The sequence below is a fragment of the Morone saxatilis genome, unplaced genomic scaffold, assembly GCF_004916995.1.
Source record: "Morone saxatilis isolate NCDOM2014 unplaced genomic scaffold, NCSU_SB_2.0 Contig19, whole genome shotgun sequence".
Taxonomy (NCBI): Eukaryota; Metazoa; Chordata; class Actinopteri; family Moronidae; genus Morone; species Morone saxatilis.
This window is the reverse complement of record NW_023339751.1, coordinates 4,574,837-4,594,207: the sequence shown is the minus strand read 5'-3', so window position 1 is coordinate 4,594,207 and position 19,371 is coordinate 4,574,837. Positions and strand designations below refer to the sequence as shown.

Here is a 19,371-nt window from a genome sequence, read left to right as displayed (position 1 = left end):
CCCATCCTGGATAAAGCTATCTGTCAGCACTAGAGGGGAACATGCTCATGGGAACTGGATGACCTGCTGTACTTACACTGTCTTTACCACACAGACTGTGCAGTGTTGACTCTGCCTCTGCCTCTGATTGCTGCACCATAGAGGTCTTGTTCGATGGCTACTTATACAGATGATTGAGAATGCGTTACAGCGAGACTACCGTATACGATTGATTTGGAGCCGGCTGTTAATTCTCGCCGTATGTAGCATGAAACTATGGAGGCCAGTGATTTCCATCTGTTAAATGAGCATAAGTGCTCCTCACAGCTCTGGATCCAAGCACACTTAATCTAGTGTTTCTGACACTACTTTGAATCTTATTTCAGGAGGGGGAAGAGGGGGCTCTGGGAAGTGAAAGCCAAGCAGCAGATGGAAACAAGGCTTCCAGGAAATTAGTGGAGGTTGGGTGCAGCAGGAACATGAGTTGGCATGGTGTCTGCCTGTTTTCTTTAGGTGGAAGAAAAGCAAGGACGATAGAAAAAAGAGGGATAAAGTACATGTAAGGTGGAAAAGGGAAGTGACAAGTGAGGATAGCTGGATGGGAGTTGTTATCAGAGCCATTTGGCTAGCTGGGTGGTAGCCTAAAGGATAAGCAGTGGGAAAGAATAGAAATTCTGTAGTGAGGCCCTGCATACTGATGACCTGGCTGTAACGGCTGGATCGGCTCTCCGGCAGTTATTCATTAAGCCATTAAAGGAACACAATAAAGTCATTTGTGTGGCCTTCTGTTTCAGACTGTTTTTCTTCTCTTTGTGCTCTGCTTTTCGCAGGAGAGAGAGAAGAAACAGAATACATGTCAATGAATAAATCTGAGGCAAAGAAAAGAGTGAAAACGGTGAAAACGGTTAGACCTGGGCATCGAGCTGAAGCCAGCTGTTGGCCCTCCTTCTGGGCAGAAAAGAAGTAATTAATTGCGGAAGCGACTCATGCAGGAACTAATTCGCTTTTAGGACAGTTTGATAAATGAGTGAACATTCAAATTCAATCTACCTGGGTTGAAATTAAAGGAGGATAATTGCAAAGAACACTTGATATAACAGCTCTTTTCACACAAAGTGCCTGACATTAAACATAAAAGAGCCCCAGCCACTTTGCCTCCTAATGAGGGGTAAGAGCACCCTCTTGTGTCAACATCTTTAGACAGGAAACAAAACACAGAAATGATAAAGTTAATAATATTGATTTTATTGCCACCCATATATACATCTATCTTTTTTTCTTTAGTAATATTTATATAGCTTAAAGCATCAGGATCACTGTGTAAACAATGAACAGAGAACAATAAAGAAAAAGGCTCAACTTTGTTTAGTTCATCTAAGTACAAAGTAAAGCAGCGAATGTTAATCAAACTAGTGCGTAATCATAAAGAGCAGTACAGTACATGTTGCTTCCACAATACTGCGTGACATGATTGGAGGAAGATACACAGCGTCAGGTGAACTGCAGCTGATTATCTGCTGCGTTGTGTAACTCCACGCTGGCTGTCTATGAGATACTACAGTATGTCCGTGGAGCTATGTGAAATGGATCTACAGGAATAACGTAGTCCCCAGAAATAGGCATGGGTTGCCATAGTGACACTGCCTGGGGTGCACTGTAACACAGAACAGCACTGACGTGTTTATAAAACACAATGACACACCAACAAGGTCCTGTGGATGGAGTTGCTGTCTCGTTGCAGGACGACTAAACACGTTACGAGGCAATTCAACACACGATCACTAAAGTCTTTGCATTGTCACACACATGATTTTGACGATCAGTAGATATTTGCAATGTAAAGATGAGGCAAAAGCAGAGGAGATACAGTATGGCAGCAGGCCTAAGCCATTTGCTAAACTGCATGTGAGGCTTTTTGATTGTGATTAGCAACAGTGGGAGCAGCACAGATTATTGTTTGTGTGTAAATGATCCATCTGAGATCTGATTAAAATGAGTTACAACACATTTTGACAGCTCTTCTTGTAATACACACACACACACACACCAGAGAACAACCTCATTATACAAACATCAAGGAATACAGAGAGCAAAGTATCCTCCCAAGTCTTCATAAAAGTGAAACATTAAAAAATCCAAATTGGATTAATGGAATGGATTAATGAACAACCAGCATCTATTTAACTGAACTGAACTGAACTAATTAAATAATAGCACTCGTGACAGCGGTCAGATTCCTCTTCTGTCTGTGTGCAGAGGGAAAATATACTAATAAGTGTCTAATAAGTGCAGGGTGGCCTGGCTAACTATTTTTACTGCAGTCCAACAGTTAACAGCTGCAGAGGCTTTTGCAGAAGCAGGCTTTGGTCAATCACTTACACAGCACCACCTGCTGTGGATAAAACGTCCCGTCTGTCGAATGTGTGTGTGTCTGACTGGAGCAATATTGTGTCTCTATTATAAGGAGGGCAGAGGAATCAAAGTTATCATTCAAAAAATGTTTTGGTTAAATCAAGAGTGCAAAAAAATTATTTTGGAATTCAGTCATGGACAAGTGAAAGGGGCCTTCTATATAATGTCAGTGCATATTCAAAATGAAATGAGGAACGCATTATTTAGAGATAAATTCATTCTGCCACATTTAATCTCAGCAGCAGAATAAAGAAAATTAAATCTGTAGAGCTACAGCTATTAACAGTATTCTGAAATTATTAACACAGGCACACAAAATAAAGCTTAACAAGCAACCATTAAAAAAATCAAATGAGTTAAATTCATTAACCAACAAGAAACACAGAACGATATCAACAATGTGTATTACTTGACTTGTTGGGGCAATCAGGACTAAAGTGTGTTTCTTTTGGGGATGTTACATGCATACACATATGCACACAAACACACACTGGTCATACCAAACATTAAGAAATGTCATTACAGACACAGGCAGACTCCAGTGAGGGACTGTTAACTTCACATGGAGGAACCTCCTCGTATCTCCCTTCTTCTCAGGATGTGGAGATGATGATCATAATTCCCCTGGATGCCGACTCACAATGGACTGAATGGATGACCCTTGATTTGAATCAAAGAGTATTTCATCCGTTCTCTTCACCTCCAGTCTTCGAGGTCACTCAGTGCTCTCCTGGCCCAGCTCAACTTCCTCTTTGCCAAGAATGACTTCTGGCATGCCTCCCTCTCCCTGGAACAGCTCCTCCATCAGCTGCTCCCCAGCGCTGCCGGCCCGTGATGCCCACAGAGCAGCGCCCTCCCTCAGGCCCAGTGTGCGTAGCAGCCGTGCATAGTCCAAAAATGCAGCCTCGATGAGTTTATGTGCACACACAGGTCAAGGAGAACTCATAGCATTTCATAAAAACACAGTATGCCAAAGAACGCTGTCATCAGTAAAAAATATGCTTTCATTTAACGCCACACTCTTCAACTGTTAGTGCAGAGTGACTCAAGGCTACTTGACACTAGATTATTACATCCTAAAAATTAAAAGTCATTTAAAAAAGCAGTAACCAAGTTGATCCAATGAAGCTGATTGGACGTATATTTGATGACATGATATGCGCATACAAACAAGTCAGAAATTAAAGGGGAAAAAATGAATAAATGAGTGAAAAAACATATCGAATGCAGATGCCTCCATACGGGGCACAAGGTGTGAGTAGAAAATGTATATGAATTATATAAAGTGACATTTGCAGTCACCAGATCTGAGACACTCTGAGCTCTATTTTCATGTCAGCAGTAACATTCAGTACACACTGTAATGCAATTTTTGGCAGTTTGTCAGTTTCCTCGCTCCTTGCATCAGAGGAGTGGCACACTTGAAATTGTCTTTATAGATTGTACTAAATTTTGCAGTTTTCCAGACTCATACAAGCTTTTAGTGCAAAGGCTTGGAAATGACAACATTGAAGTCCATGAGGGTAGGCTAAATGCTAAACCCTTTTACGCAGTACTATTGGATAAAATACAAACTATAGCCTCCAAAATGGCTATAACTTTGAATCAACGCCTCTCTAAAACAGCTTCAACATGAAAAGGGCATTACAAACGTCATGATGGTAGGGTCTACTGCAGGGCTGTTGTATTGACTGCATTAGTATTAGCTAGGGCAACTGAATGTACACAGTGTGACACTATGTATGATCCTTTATAGTAAGTTAGCCAGTCAAAATATTTACAACTGAGACAAAAACAAACAAATTGTAGTATGTGATAAACAAACAACACAAACTGACCAACGGATACTGCACCCAATATCGACTTTTTCGATATCTACTACTACTGTAGTTCTATGGCCAGTTGTGATACAATATGATTTCAAAGTCTAGGTTCTAAAAGTTCTCTTCAGAGTCTGTGGCATAACTGAGCTGTGATGACTCTGTGATATTGGCTATTTGGAACATGTGAAATGTAGCACGATGTGCTCCGTGGAGCATCTAAAGTGACCTTGATTGAGAAAAATCTCTCTGCTATTGAGTGCACGTCTGTAGTAGAGATAGACAGAGTTAGCAGCGGCGCTAACTCTGGTTATAAATGGTCCTCAGAGAGCAGTAATGGGTTTTCAAAAAGGATATTGGAAGAGTCGTTGGCCTCCATCACCCCATACTTCAGACAGGCTTCGATGAAGAGGGCGGCGCGATCAAAATGTCTCATACTGTCCAGGAGATAGGAGGAGTAAGGGAAAGACAGACACAGAAGGAGGAGGTGGTGAGAGCTATTGTCAGAGACTAGCATCATCCCTGCCTGTAATTTCTGTGATCCTAAAGCAGACATCAACCCTGTCCTCCTGATGCCACTATAATTCTCTGTGAGAGCTTCTGCTGCCCGAGGCGTCTCAGAACATGAGCTGTCAAGAGGACGTGAAGACCAGCAGTAGATCGATGCTGAGGTAAAAGTACGGGGGTCAAACCATATTATACACTGTGAAGTGTCCTTCAGTGGACTCAAGGGAGAGAAGGAGAGGAAGAAACTGACAAACACTCAAGGGTTCATGAGTGTAGATATAAGAAGAGGGGAGTAAAGAAGAGAAAGGTGAGCAAAGTTATAGAGTAAATACATTTTTCAAAAATGGAATTCAAAAGAGTTGAAGTTAAAGGTGTTATATACGTCATTCACAACCACTAGATGTAGCACTAGAGCACCAGCAGCTCAGACCAGAACACATGGACGCACTGGCAACACCCCGGCTGTTCATCTTGTACATCCTGGGTATTGGCCATTGGTTGCAGTATAGACTTATTTTACATATTCAGCTTGGTATTACTATTTCGTTGATCTGCCAAGTGACTTGAATTCATGTAACAATATTATTAGCTCGCTAGCTATCCTGCTGAAGCAACCTAAAACACCACGTAAAATATGCTTTAGCTAAAGTTTGATGGTTTCAACTGAATGTTTGGGATACTGCTTTTAAACGGCTGGACCGCACATGTACTAACATGCATGCACGGAAAGACCAGCTACAACAAAGAAGCTTGGATCACAACACACACAGAGGGAGGGTGACTTCGTTCTCTGCTTAGAACGCCTTTACTCCACTATATCTTTACATAGAAAATAGCTGTTTGCTGCTATATTGATGTTAAATCTCATATTTGTAACCTTTAAAAAGGAAATCTTAGAGAAAACATTGTGAGAGTGGATGTATTTCAGTGAATGGAATTAATACATGACATAGTAAATTACAGAGTTAGTGTTTCTCATTTTAAATAATAATAAAATAATAATTATTAATTAATTAATTAATAATAATTTTCAACACCTTAGTCACAGACAATGCCAAACTCCTGCATAATTTACAGTAGGCTCATTACAGCATCATCTCTGGTTCTTACCTGTGGAGCATCTCTCCAACCTTGTAAAAGCAGCCGAGGCTAAGCAGCACCAGGATGGCTTTGGACTTGTGGTTGACCTGCGGGGAGCAGAGGTGCTCTGCCCAGCGCTTCAAGACATCTGAACTCTCTGCTGGGCTCAGACGCACCTGGAAACACACACAAGAAGCAAGGCACTGAAACTGCAGCTGCTTCAGAGGTGCTTTCTTAGTGGCAAATTGTAAGTGCAGTGTAAGAACATGGTAGTGTTGGGCAGCTGTAAATGTTCCTAACTTGGCTGTGTTTCCCATTTCCCATGTATTACTTGCAATCTTAAAGCTAATAATCATAATTAATAATTAAAACATAGTTGTAAAACATGTGAAAAAATAATGAGAGAATCAATAAGTTAAAAATATTAATTAACAATCTCTGCATAAATGTCATAAATATAATTCATCTATGCAACTACATGTTTTACAGTCTTTTTACAATGACCAATAGGAAACATAAAAACTCAAGTATACACATATACAGTATGCACACACTTAACAACCATCCACCACTCACACAAACTATCCAAACATTAGTATCATAGTATACACAGTATCTGGTGTTCCCTGTTGATGGACCGCGTCATGCTGAGTTACCTTAGCCAGCCAGGCGGCACGGTTCCACTCCCCGTAGGTCTGCAAATAGCGGCAAGCGTCCGCAGCCTTGTCAATCAAACACAACAGCTGTACTCCCTCTGTCAGACAGCGAAAGGGGAAAATTTGCACATAGATGTGAGACGGAGAAATTATGGCCTATTGCTACTCAACTCTGCCCAGATACCAGTATCATGATTTCTTTATACTCTGGCAGAAGCAACATTCATTATGCAGTATGTGGTTTGAGTCCAATTCAAAATCTTAATTTTAAATAGTTGTGAAAATGAAAAAAATGCAGAATCAATAAAACTGGTTAGTTAGACTACACTGTTCAGGAGAGAAAGCTGCAATCTTTTCAAAACCTTTATAAAACACACCATATTTAAAAAGGTGTCTAGTTCAGTTAAAGACCTACAGAATAGATCAATTATTTAAAAATATCTTAAGGAATGTTCAAGGCTGCAGACACCCACACAATGAATGCTGCTTGTACTCATTAAAATAAGAGCGGAAAAGGTTGCTAACTGCTATATAATACACAGTGACACTACCTGCTAGCTTGCCATTGGCTATCATGTTGGTGGCCACTAGTTTGATGGTGCTCTGTGAGGGGCCTGAAGAGGTGATGGTGGTCACTAGGCAGGCCTTGAGCGAATCACAGTAGTAGCTTGGGTTGTCTGCGCTCGTCTCCAACAGTAACTGCACTGCCCGGTCCGTCTGAGAGCGACAACAGAGAGATGAGAATGACTAAGGTTGCAGAGAGAGACATGGCATTAGCAGCTAAGGCAGGTAACCATAGGGAGAGCTGAACAAGACATAAATAACGAGGGGAAATTATGTTTATTATCGTGCTTTTCATCTGGCGTATAGATGAAGGCTCATGCTTGGGTCAGTTCAGAGTGGCCTCTGCCTGTCTGCCTGTTGGAGGACTGCACCTCCCCAACAAACAGCCTGCTGATTGCAGCCTGTGATTAGAGGGAGAGTGGCGACATTGAGAAGAGAGAGATGTCTCCAATACTCAGAGGCTGAAACGCCAGGGAGGACCGAGATAGCACTTATCATCCATCTTACTTCATTAGGCTGCACAGCACCGATATGACCCATTTACCATTATGACAATATGCATGTATGTACAGCTAAGGAGTGTTGAGGTGTTTGTAAGAGAGAAGGGTAGTATATAGCAGAAAGGGGGAGAGAGGTTGCAAAATTTGTGTCACATGTATTTGTGGAATTATCAAAAAGGATGTGTTGGCTAAAAACAAAACTCATCCATTCATGTGGGAGATTCTGTTTAAGTATACCAACCACTGTGATGTTAACCACAAAATACATATTGTTAATATGAAACTGTAACATCTGAGGAGGAACTCTAATCTAATTTCACTCCCATGTGATATGAATGCAACATGTATCTGCAGCCTCTTTACAGACATCATTGTGTGAGCAGTGTGGGCGGTGTAATACTTACCTGACCCAGCAGGAGGAGCTGGTCAGCACACTTCTTAGTGTGTTCATAACTGGAGCGCTTCACCTCCTGCAGGTGAACCCGATCCAACTGGAACTTCTGTAGAGCAGTAAAAGTCGAGCCACAAGTTAGCTTACTTTTTTTGTAAGCACACACACTTCTTCCAAAGAATCCACGGTCAAACCTTATACCAGTGTGTGCGTGTGTGTGTGTGTGTGTGTGAGAGAGAGATAGAAATGGAATGAGTTGGTACACACACATTAAACTCTGAGGACAATGAAAGAGTAATGATGAAGAAAAAAGATACGGAGGACAATTATAGAAATACAGAGACGGAGAGTGTAATTATAACATCTTTAAAATATTCAGTAGTGTTTCTGGTGCCGGAGCCTCCCATACTGCCTTTCATTATTGGTGGCTTTTCCCACATTATTTCATTACATGTTCCCTGATGGGAGATCAGATTTTTTTGGGGGGTGAGCAAATGATAGGCATGAAACACGAAAAGAGCAATAGATATTTCAAAGTGTGAGAGCTCATCAGTTTTATAAAAGGACTAGAGGGGAGAGATAGCATAGCAGCATAGTAGAAAATTAGTTACGTAGGCTGTATGTGTGTGTGTGTGTGTCTGTGTGCATTTGCGTATCTATATCCAACACAGAAGCTTTACTTTTTTTTGCACTTTATTAGGATGAATTCTTCTGTGAGTCACAGCCGTGGGCATAAATCCTCACAGAGATACCAAATGAGTTTAGCAACTGTGCGCTCTGTATTGGAGTCTCATATTAGTAATTAGAGTCAGGCTTCTGCCACTGAAGCCGTTTTATGGCAACAGGAGCCAAATGTAGCTGCAGACTGTCTGGGTAGCTCTTTGAATATCTTAACTTTGTGATCACTGTGTGGCCCCTCATTAACACAGGGAGAAGAACTTGTACAAAAAACAGAATGGTGCATAACCCATTAAAAGAAAATCCTGAAAAACACTCAAAGAGAGAAAAAAAACACTATCAACTAATATACTGAATTAGACAGTCCATTAACATTCTGCTATTTCAAACTTCAATGCTAGCTAAAAGCTACTTGACACTTTTCAGAACTAAATAATCGCCTTTCATCAAAAAAGGTACATGTTCTCTCCTCTGCTTCTTTGGGTGTACTGATGTAGCCTTGTGGATAAAAAGACCAACCTTACCAAAAACCAGAGAATGCCTGTCTTCACTTGCACAGTGTGCCAACTTTTTAATTACTATCCACACTCTTCCTCTAAAGTAAAGCCCAGAGAAGTATGTTCTGCTGCCTGGACACAAAAACAATGTGTGATACATCAGAACTACAAAACAAAAAAAATAAACCTTAAATGGAAAACCTTCGCATTCACGATGGCAACACAAAGTGGATGTCTTTCAATGGGATGTGTGCTGCCATGCCAACCAGCATAGTGATGCGGGCAGACACGAGCAGAGGACGACCAATCAATGGGCATCTTCTAAAGAAACTTTTCTAACACTCTTCAGAACAAACTGGGTCGATAATTAAAGTAAAAAAAAAAAGATTCAGGGCATTGTTTACAAGGGCCTTGTATGCCATCAGCTATGTCATCAGCGAGACGCATTGATCCGAGCAATGACACGGAGCAAACAAGAGAGGGATTTTTTTTTTTTAAATTGAGCATATCCTGGTGTGGGCGAGAATCACTGTGAGGAAATGTTGGGGGAATTAAATGTAGTGAGGTTGACGTGAAAGATAGGTTTGACCTTAAAAGTGTGCATCGTGAGGCCGGGACAGAGGACATACACAATATTATTAATAATGGAACGTACTGTGTGACCGGGGCAATTTTGTTGACACTGTGGAATGAAAGGGGCAGGATGGTGTTTGTTTGTTTGTGCACGGTCTGACTTGAGCATAGTAACGGTCTCTGGATGAGTCCTAAGGGAATTCTTAAATGTTGACTGCTGTGTATTTGTCTCTATTGTCTGAGAGAGAAAAAGCAACAAAAACAAGCAAAACAAGCTTGTTTCACTGACCTGAAAGTAAGAGCTCTCACAGAGGACGTCATTGCAGATGTCCAGGTGGTTCTGAGGTGGCGGCTGGGTTCCTTCACTCTGGGGCTGACCCTCTGCAGTGGACACACTGAGCTGACGAGCCTGGGCAAACGACTGGAGGTAGTGGGACGCCACTGTCCAAAAGTAAAGGTCTGACTCATCCCCGAACAGCCTGCGGTTTACCACAACAACTGATCAGCTGGGCCTAGAGTGGATAACGCTCCCTCTGGAGTAGTTAGTCAAATTCAGCAGTCCTAATCAACAAGCAGCTTGATTCTTCTAGTAGTCTGCTCACTAATAACCATACTGTAGTTCCGGCATCTTCTAGCCCATGCCTCGCTCCTTCAGCAAGCCCACCTCCTCCACTCGCCTTTCCTTTTAGCCTCCTTTAAACATATCTGCACAGGCACACAGCTGTTGCTAGGTTACCTTGCCACATTATCGGTGGCATGAAAACTTGGACGGACGGATGCAGAGACACAATCATGAGATCCCTGTGAGAGCACAGTCACAGCATCCGCCTTACAAAAATTATCCTTGGGACTTTCCAGGTAAATCATGGCTTTAATAATAGGGTGTAAACGGGGGAGGATGGAGCACTGCATTTCCACTCAGACTGGCTGTTCTAGATTTTTCAGATGCTCGAGGGAAATGAGAACTGGAGCAGAGACGAGATCAGAGTTGCTGACACCAGCTTTCATGTCATGCTTTTTTGTGCAGAAACATGGCTGTACAGTTACAACAAAAATAAATCCTGTTATCTTGGCAGAAAATTTGACAGTTTTAAGAAAACTAAATTATTCAACTCACAATATTACATACTATTGTTTATCTTTCGAATTAAGTAAAACATAAAAAGATTAATATAACCCATCACAGCTGTGAAAACGCAAATGATGATATTAAAGTACAACATTAAGGACAGATTTCTGTAGAGAAACTGCTCCTGATCAATGTAATTACGTCTTGCTTGGTTGAATAATCCGGAGTAATCAGTGAACAACAACAATGCTAACAAGTAGCTTGATTGCAAACCCAGTTCATCCGCAGATCAATGTAACAAACAGACCCAATCTACTGTCTAAACCTAAACAAACAGACAGGAAGACAGAGGAAAACATTGACTCACAGACAAGTTTAACACGTTCTGTTATATGTAAAGTTTATACTTATATTATTATATAGTTACAGTACATTTTATTCTATTGCTTAGCAATGTATTTTTGTTCGATTTTGTAGATCAGATTAACTTTTATTCTCTATTTAGTGTTTTTGACGCCTTACTTGCTTCTATTATCTTTGTAATTTTAGTTGTTTTTTTCCTGTTAATAATGTTTTTGTTGTTTGTTCTTGTGTTCGGGTCCCATTCTGCAAGGTTGTTTTTGGTTAACCTGTTATGTTACTGCCTGTGTTCCCCTAGACATTTACAACACGTCAAAACATGTAGAGTGGAAGAGTGTCACCCCATTTCCAGGATAGCTGCTGTTTGTTTGTTACTTTTATTTATTTATTTACTTTTATTTTTTTTTTATACAGCTTACAGAAACTAAGTAATCAAACCTTTCATGAGTCTTTCACAAAGGTACATGGTCTGAATGCTAACAATAATCCCGCTGAGGTACCAGTAAACCCTCATGAATATGGCGCAATCTGTGCAGACAACAAACAGTGGTAACTACACGCTGAGTTTTAACTCACCGTGAGACCAGGAGGCAGCGCTGCAGCAGGCTGAGCTCCGGGTCCTGTAGCACGCTCTTCATATCACTGGGGAGCCAATCAGAGACAGACAATCAGAACACAGTGAGAGCCAATTACACTTCTCAAACACAGCAGGCCCAACGTTGCTGTTACAGGAGATTCCTCTTATCTGTCAACCCACAGACTACATGCTCTTTGGGCCTGCTGTCTAAACACAATGGACCATGGGCCTGGACTGCAAACCAAAAGCACATCAACAAAAACTGACACATGGCATGGATACACTGACACACATACACACACACCAACATCTGATAGTTGGCGTTTGCATCATGACATTAATATTACATATTCTAATTTAAGCTACAGTGTATGATCATTGACATTAGAAAGGGTGAAAACTCACTTTGACAAGGAGTTGAGCTGCTCCTGGATCAGGCCTTTTATCTCGTCTTTCTCAATGTAGTCTCTGAAACAGAGCGATCAAACTCAGTCAAACGGCTCCACTTACGTCTCCCTAAAATAAAACCTGACCTGATATTAAATGGTAAGCTTAGAACCTGCAGAAGTCGATCCGTGGTGTCAGGCAATAATAGATAACTCTATTTTACCATTTATGCTGAGGTCAGGTAGCACCCTGCGAGCACTGTTAAAATAGCTGCCAGACTTATGATAAGGCAACTGTGTGTGTTTAATGGAAGAAAGCAGTGTCAAACTGAGGGCTTAGTTCATTTGGGGCATAATCAGGCTATAGTTAAACATTACATATTTTGTTTAATACAGTGTTAGTTTGAGAGTCTAATTGCTCTTGTATAGTTTCTATTTGATTCTTTTCTTATTCTTATTATTTTAGCTGTCAGAAAAAGAAAAAAGAAAAAAAAAAGGCCTTACTCTCTCAGGACGGCCTCTATTGGCTCCAATGTTGACTTGTTTATAAAGGTGGGTTGCTTACACTTACACATTTTCCAGGGGGGTAATAAACTGAACGCTTGGGTGGTTGGCAGATGGTATGGTGGTGTAAGAGATACATCAAGGCAACCTTGATAGTTGGAAATGCTTTTAATTTTTTATTTATCACGATTCTTAAGGACAATTTGGTCTTTCAAATCTGATTTACCTACAAACAAGTTTCTGTTTCATATATTACTAAACACAACTACCTAGCTCCTCACAACTAATTATAGTTTGTAACTTAAAACTGTTCCCAATTCAAGACATTCATGTATGTAATCAGCCTAAAAATAGGTCTACATAAAATGAATGAAGCCAAACATTTTTAGATAAGCCAGCTAAAAACCTCTTTATACTGATTAGTTGATTTTTTTATTGCATAACTGTAGTGGTGAGACGACGTCATCCTGTAACTGTTTATTGCACGTAAATTTTAACAGAATATTGAACCTGTCTCTTATCCCTGAATTCCTGGAGTTCAACAATGTTAAGTAGGCAAGTTCAGAAGTAAGTTTAACCTAAAGCATTTGGCTTAATCAACTGGAATGCAAGTGTGAATATCAATAATTGAAACTCCTGGCCACTATCAATGTGCTGCTCTGCTTACTTGCTCGCAGCGGCTTGCTTTGGGACTACAGGTAGGCTTTTATTTTACAGCCAGTGTACCCAACTACAGTTGACTACAATAAACAGAGAATTGGAATTGGATCAGATACAATACATACGCAGTGGTCAGCCTTGATGCTGATTTTACAGAATGGCTCAGGGCATCTCAAGCAATAAAAAAGTCTGGTCATGCAGTGCTATTTTATTCATCTACAAGTTTCACTTATCAAGTTGTTTACAAACCTGCTTTAACAAACTGCATTTGCACTTATAGTACAAAACATGTTGTAGCTCTTGGGTTCATCACACAACCCAAAGACAGGTCAGGTGAAATTCAAAACTTAAAATACTGCTGTGGACACATTTGCCGTAACTTATTCAGAGTTGACACTTACACTTGGGTGATGTCCATGGTGAAGGTTCCTGACCAGGGCTGCAGCAGGAGGAAAGACTTGAGAGTGAGGGCAGCTCGTGGCAGCAGTAGGTAAGGACACCACACTGGATCTGAACATATTCCCCACAGACCATAAAGAACACAATATTAGACCATGGCTGTTAATCCCATCATGAGTAGTATTGCATTGTGTGTCCTTATGTATTTATGTATATGTGCAATTATTGGATAGAACAGTGGTTTTCAAACTGGGGATTGGGGACCTCGAGGGGGTTGTACGGGGTAAGGGAAGAAACAGGGTTGGTTGTTTTTAGTGATTGTAATTTATAGAGACGCCTGTTTAAGCATTGATGAACTATAAATACTTTATAATCCTGAAAAATAAATTATTCAGAGGGGATTCCTTAAGACAAATTCCTCTCAAATTGGGGGTTATGTGCATCTATTGTGGGGGTCCTTGACATGAAAACATTTGGGAACCCCTGAGATAGAAAATTAAAAAGCCTAATTTCTTAAAAATGAATCCTTCATCCAATGCATTTCTCTCCTCAAACCTCTATGTGCAATCTTTTGATTCCTTCCCACTCTTCATTCCCTGGCTCACCGGTCAGATCTTGTTCATCCATGCGGTAGCTGGCGGATTTCATGGCCATCTCCAGCACTCGGACACAGCCGTCGTCAGAAGCCAGTACAACTTTGTCTGATGTGCACCAGTCAATGTCTAGGATGCGGTAGTTCACGTTGCGACCAATCCGCATGCTGCTGACCATTTGGACCTGCAAAAAAAGAGGTAGACCACGGTAGTTCATTCCAAACTGTCACCTAGAAGCTTCTTTTAAGGCATCTGCAACAACTCTAGGGGGATGGTGGGGAATTCGAAATGGGGAAAGACACAATGCAGGAGAATTTTTCATTCTTTCAATAAAAGCCTGTTGTATTGAAAACAGAGGATGGCTGGCCCAGCAGGCAACTGCAAACTAATTTATGTTGAGTATAGCAGGATACAGAATGGAAAGCTCAGTGGACAAACAGCCTTTTCAAAAGGTCTTCTCCAAAATCTCGCTCCCTCTGGCTTTTTATGTGGCTGTATGGGAGTCAGTGCAACGGAGCTGTCAGCAGAGCACTGAAGCATTTCAGAAATCTCTCCTGCACTTCCTCTCCTCCCTCATTCTTTCCTGCTCCTCCCTCTTTCTCTACCCCTCTTTTCCCCAAACCTATAGTTGTTGCTCGTTTCCCTCTGCAGCTTGATCCATCTGTTGTCTGGCTTTTATGAGTGGGGACAGAAAACTGTCTTATCTCGTCTCCCCTCAAGAAAACACATCCCTCCATCCAGACAATAGTGCTCCAGTGGGACCCTCTCCCTCCACCCCTCCAACCCGAGCTGCTTAATACACCAGAGCATCTATCTGTGTCCACATTTATCTGCTTTTCAATTTTTAACAGATTGCTGCTGGGTAAGCTAACAAATATTGTGGCATGGATAACAAACAAAAACGGTCCAGTCTGTGATCAAATGATGAACTAGAGCTCAAACTTGCCGGAAGGATCCTTAGATGAGGTGAGATGAAGAGTGTGCAGGGAGAGGACTCTAGATGATCACGACGTCGGTAAACAAAGTTAAAGAGGAAGCGAGGATGCATACAGCTTATAGGAATAAGGATCATCCATCTTGCTACGGTTGAGCTTATATATGTCAGTGGAAAGCTTTTAAGGCTTGTGTATGCATAGTTATGCAGTGCACTGTAATGATTCTTTAATAAAAACAAGACAATTACTGCGGATATGCTATTACCACAGCGTTAGTTTGAGAGAGGACTTCAGTTAAATATACCCCACCACAATATTGCAGTGCTTCAGTGATTGCAGTGCTCAGAAAAACATTAATTCTGCCACAGTAAATCTGTTATAATGTAAACCACTGCTGCAGTATGAACCTGCAGACTGTTGAAGATTATTTCCTTTTATTTGAGTTATGCAGTGCAATCAGGTGATGCATGCTGCAAATTTATAATGTGTTACAACAAAGCGATCGATGAATCAACTGCTTAAGTTTTGTCACAATGACCTCGTCTTACCTCTTTGGTGTCCCAGACCTCCGCTCCGTCTGTGTACATGACCAGCAGCTTTTGGTTTCCCTTGCCCGGAGCAAAGCGAATCTTCTTCACCCAGCCACGATGTGTTGGTATTCCTCTGTAAACAACAGCCTTGGTAATTATTTCCTTCAGACCCTACAGTCATGTAGTAGTCCTGTTCATTATAAGCAAGCATGAGACAGATAATCAAACCATGAACATTCTGGACAGGTTTGTTTTTTTTCATTTATTTTACCATACACGTGAAGTTCTAAGCAAAGATCTAAGCCTGCACAGCACAAACTCTTATGGTTTATCTTTTAAAATTTAAATTCTAAATTAAAACAAATATATAAAAACCCAACACAGCACAAATAGATGGTTTGGAGAATTGTAGGTAGTAAACTGTAGGTTCAGTTTAGTAAGTGACATGCATGACATCTTAAAGTTAAGCCGTTACCTGGACAAACGAGCTTTAAGGTCCCAGAAGTTGAGATTGCCGTCCACGTCCCCAAGCACTAGGGTGTCACCTTTCCAGGCAATGCAGGCAATACTACCCATACTACCCTGCAACACATGAGGGGGAGGCATATTTTCAGTGACAGGAAAAGTAAGGAAAGGCAGCTGCACGCCTCCAGAAATCTTCCTGAATCATATTATTATTGATTTTTAATTCTCAGCATTTGACCCATCCTAAGTACTAGGAGCCACTGTGTGGTGCCCGGGGACCAACTCTAGATCTGAGCCAGTATCTTAGTCAAGGGCACTAACCTGAAGGTTAGGGAACCATTAGGTGGGGGAAACTGGAGCACCCATAGGAAACCCACTCAAACGTGGAGAACATGCAAACTCTGCTTTGAGACAACAGTGCTAACCACTTAGCCACATCTGCAAGTCTCACCAATAACTTACTGTAGTTGTAGCCTTCAAGTACCGAGATAACCTGTGTCAATCAAGTTTATTATCATCCTCTGTATAATTACAGAAGAGACATAAAAACAAACAAAACAAATAAAAAATAATTTTAATTTTATAATAATAATAAAAAAAATGATGTCTTGCTGTTAATAAGTCATGTCTTTAATACAGTGTAATCCCAACAGCATAAACACCACTTTTTCCCGCTACTATAAAAACATTATACTGTGTCTGGGGCTCAATTTTTGAGTGTGAATCCAAACGGGGAAATAAATTAGAAATATCGGTGGCAGCCGAGTGGTGAACAAGCACAACATCCGAGTTTAAATAAGGCTGCGCCACAAGACAGAGTGCTGATGTGAAGACATTAAGTGTCAGCTCACCTTCAGCGTGTACGCAGTGGATGATAGGACAAAACTTTTCCGAGTTTCCGTCGGTTTCCTGACAGAGATGAAGATGAAGATCTTCTATCATCCTGAAAAGACTGTAAAACCTTTTGGGGTATGCAAATCTATAAGCAATGAATCTGCAGCCGTCACGAAGATAAGGCTTTAAAATCCCCAGGTAAACCTCCACTGTCTGTCTGGTGTGAATAGATGCAGGTAGTGAGTGAGCAACACACAGAATGTCTAACAGTCCAATCTGCTGCTCACAAATGGACTTGAGAGTTTGATAAACCATTATAGCTTTCCTTTAGAAATACTGGATGAAGCACAATGAATTCTGCTACCTCAGATGAAAGAAATGAAATGAAAAAGCTATGAAACTGTGCTGGTTTTGTTGACAGAAGATGTGGACAATCAACACACAACAGAAGGTGCTACCTACTCTATAGCATTACTCAGCTCGACAGAATATCAAGGTACAACTAGATAATGAGTCTTCCAAAGCAAACAATAGCTTCAAGTTTAATGTAATTGCGTGGAAAATGGATGCTTGGGCAACTAAACCCTTTTCTTTAATCAACAATCAAAGTGTTCTTTGTTAGTGGTGACACGCTGACTTGTAAAGTACTCAAAACATCCTGTTGCTATGATATCTTGAAGTCATCCAGGTGAAAAGAAATCCTGTCTGCAGTAATAGCTTTTTTCTGTGTACCAGCCTGGCCATTTTGCTGTCAAAGCAAATTAATAGCTAGGTTACTGTTAGATGTTTTATAGGTAAATACAGTAACGAGTTCTCTTCCCCTGAGCCTGTCACACCCTGAACCAGTGGAGAGAACATGTGCAAAACATTATCTGGGACAAACTGATGATGACACACCGATGACACACAAAAATCACACACAATCAGTTGGCTGTTTGTTCTCTAGCAAAAACATCAACAGCAAGGCTATAAAATTCATTTGAAAACCCTTGATTGCATGCAGTTTATTACTAATAAGTGTGGCACGTTAAGTTGGCCACTTTTTGTTGCAAAGCCAACATTTATATCATCCCCCACAGAAACCCCACAAAAAAACCTGAAGGGCACAGGATATAGAGGGGGAGTGATGGCTTTTACTTTATAGAGGGGGGAATTGTGCAGATGCTGGCTAACAAGCCGAAAGAAGTGTTTCTTTTAAACTCCAAAAAGAGGTAGAATGCTGGCACAATGCAGATCTTTGATCACAAAAAAAGGGAAGTAATTGATGTGAAACACTGCTATCATCTTTCATTCTCTTTGAAACTGAAAAACGATAGTACAAAATTCAAAAAATTATTTAACCTTTAAACTTAAGAGAGATGACGCCAGAACAAGAAACAAAAAATGTGACTTATCAGTTTTTTTATCTAAAAAAAATGACTGCACACGGATGCGGTGGGGTGTGTAAAAGTGAAATACAGTACATTATAAGGTACAGCGTAGGTTGCAATACTGAGATAAAGTATTGATTAATAGATTTGAAAGATAACAGATACATTTACAGAGACATGAAAAGAGAAAGTCGGAGGTAGATGTCGTGATAGGAGACATACTGATGTCCGCAGAAAGCAAATAGGGAAAAGGAAAGACAGATTTAAATCTTTGTGTACAAAAAGGATTAACAGAATATATGAAATTGAATGAAGGAGAGGTATGACAAGGGTAGGAATGGCTTTGTGCAAGAATCAGTGTGGATGACCTTGACGTTTTTCAGTAGTGCATGTAAGTAAAAAGAGACATAGAAAAAGACACATAGTCTCTGAACTCACATCAGGGGGAATTCGTGCACCATCCTTGACTGTGTTGCCCTCTACGGTGATGTGGTAGACCTGCCCGTCTGTGTCAGTGAATACAAAATGCTCCCTGGCTGAGATGGCCTGGCTGGTCTCCGACTTGCTCTCTGCATCCTGCAGGAGACTGTAGTGGAGAAACATGTTAGGTTTTTTGCACTTTTCCCAGTATGAAACATTTTCGCTGGATTTGAAATTTGAAAAATTTTAATTATGATTTCACTAAAGCAAATTAAGTATATCCACGTATTAAGTCGGCTTTAACAATATGTCTTGTGAGTTTGTGAAAACCCCTAGCAACAGTAGTAATAATAGATAGAATAGATAGTAATAAAAGTTTAAAATAAAATGTAAAGTAATGGATAAATAGTTGAAAAATCCAGCTTCTGCCACTCCAAGTGGTAGCCCAGTAGTATAATGCAAACTCACCTTAACATAGACAATTCAACTGTATGAAAACATTCCAACAATATCCACTTGTATGTAATCAAAGGTTTTAAATATCGTATGATCTTATCAAAATCTGCTGACCAAACATTACAATGTATTAGAAAATGTAAGCTCAGTCTTGTG

At 40.6% G+C, this 19,371-nt stretch overlaps 1 protein-coding gene across 1 annotated transcript in view; it reads right to left on the bottom strand.

Annotated features, from left to right (window-relative positions):
* Positions 1 to 1,217: 1,217 nt before the first annotated feature.
* The window catches only part of wdr11 (WD repeat domain 11), a 54,501-nt gene continuing 36,347 nt past the window's right edge, over positions 1,218 to 19,371 (bottom strand). The window contains exons 16-29 of the mRNA XM_035663635.1: positions 18,778 to 18,925; positions 16,146 to 16,252; positions 15,689 to 15,803; positions 14,218 to 14,389; positions 13,615 to 13,723; positions 12,069 to 12,131; positions 11,663 to 11,728; positions 9,947 to 10,136; positions 7,923 to 8,018; positions 7,006 to 7,171; positions 6,455 to 6,552; positions 5,829 to 5,974; positions 4,569 to 4,648; positions 1,218 to 3,309 (exon numbers count right to left, since the gene is read on the bottom strand). Of these exons, the coding sequence (XP_035519528.1) occupies positions 3,107 to 3,309; positions 4,569 to 4,648; positions 5,829 to 5,974; positions 6,455 to 6,552; positions 7,006 to 7,171; positions 7,923 to 8,018; positions 9,947 to 10,136; positions 11,663 to 11,728; positions 12,069 to 12,131; positions 13,615 to 13,723; positions 14,218 to 14,389; positions 15,689 to 15,803; positions 16,146 to 16,252; positions 18,778 to 18,925 (1,759 nt within the window). The 3' untranslated portion in view covers positions 1,218 to 3,106. The remainder of the gene's footprint in view (positions 3,310 to 4,568; positions 4,649 to 5,828; positions 5,975 to 6,454; positions 6,553 to 7,005; positions 7,172 to 7,922; positions 8,019 to 9,946; positions 10,137 to 11,662; positions 11,729 to 12,068; positions 12,132 to 13,614; positions 13,724 to 14,217; positions 14,390 to 15,688; positions 15,804 to 16,145; positions 16,253 to 18,777; positions 18,926 to 19,371) is intronic.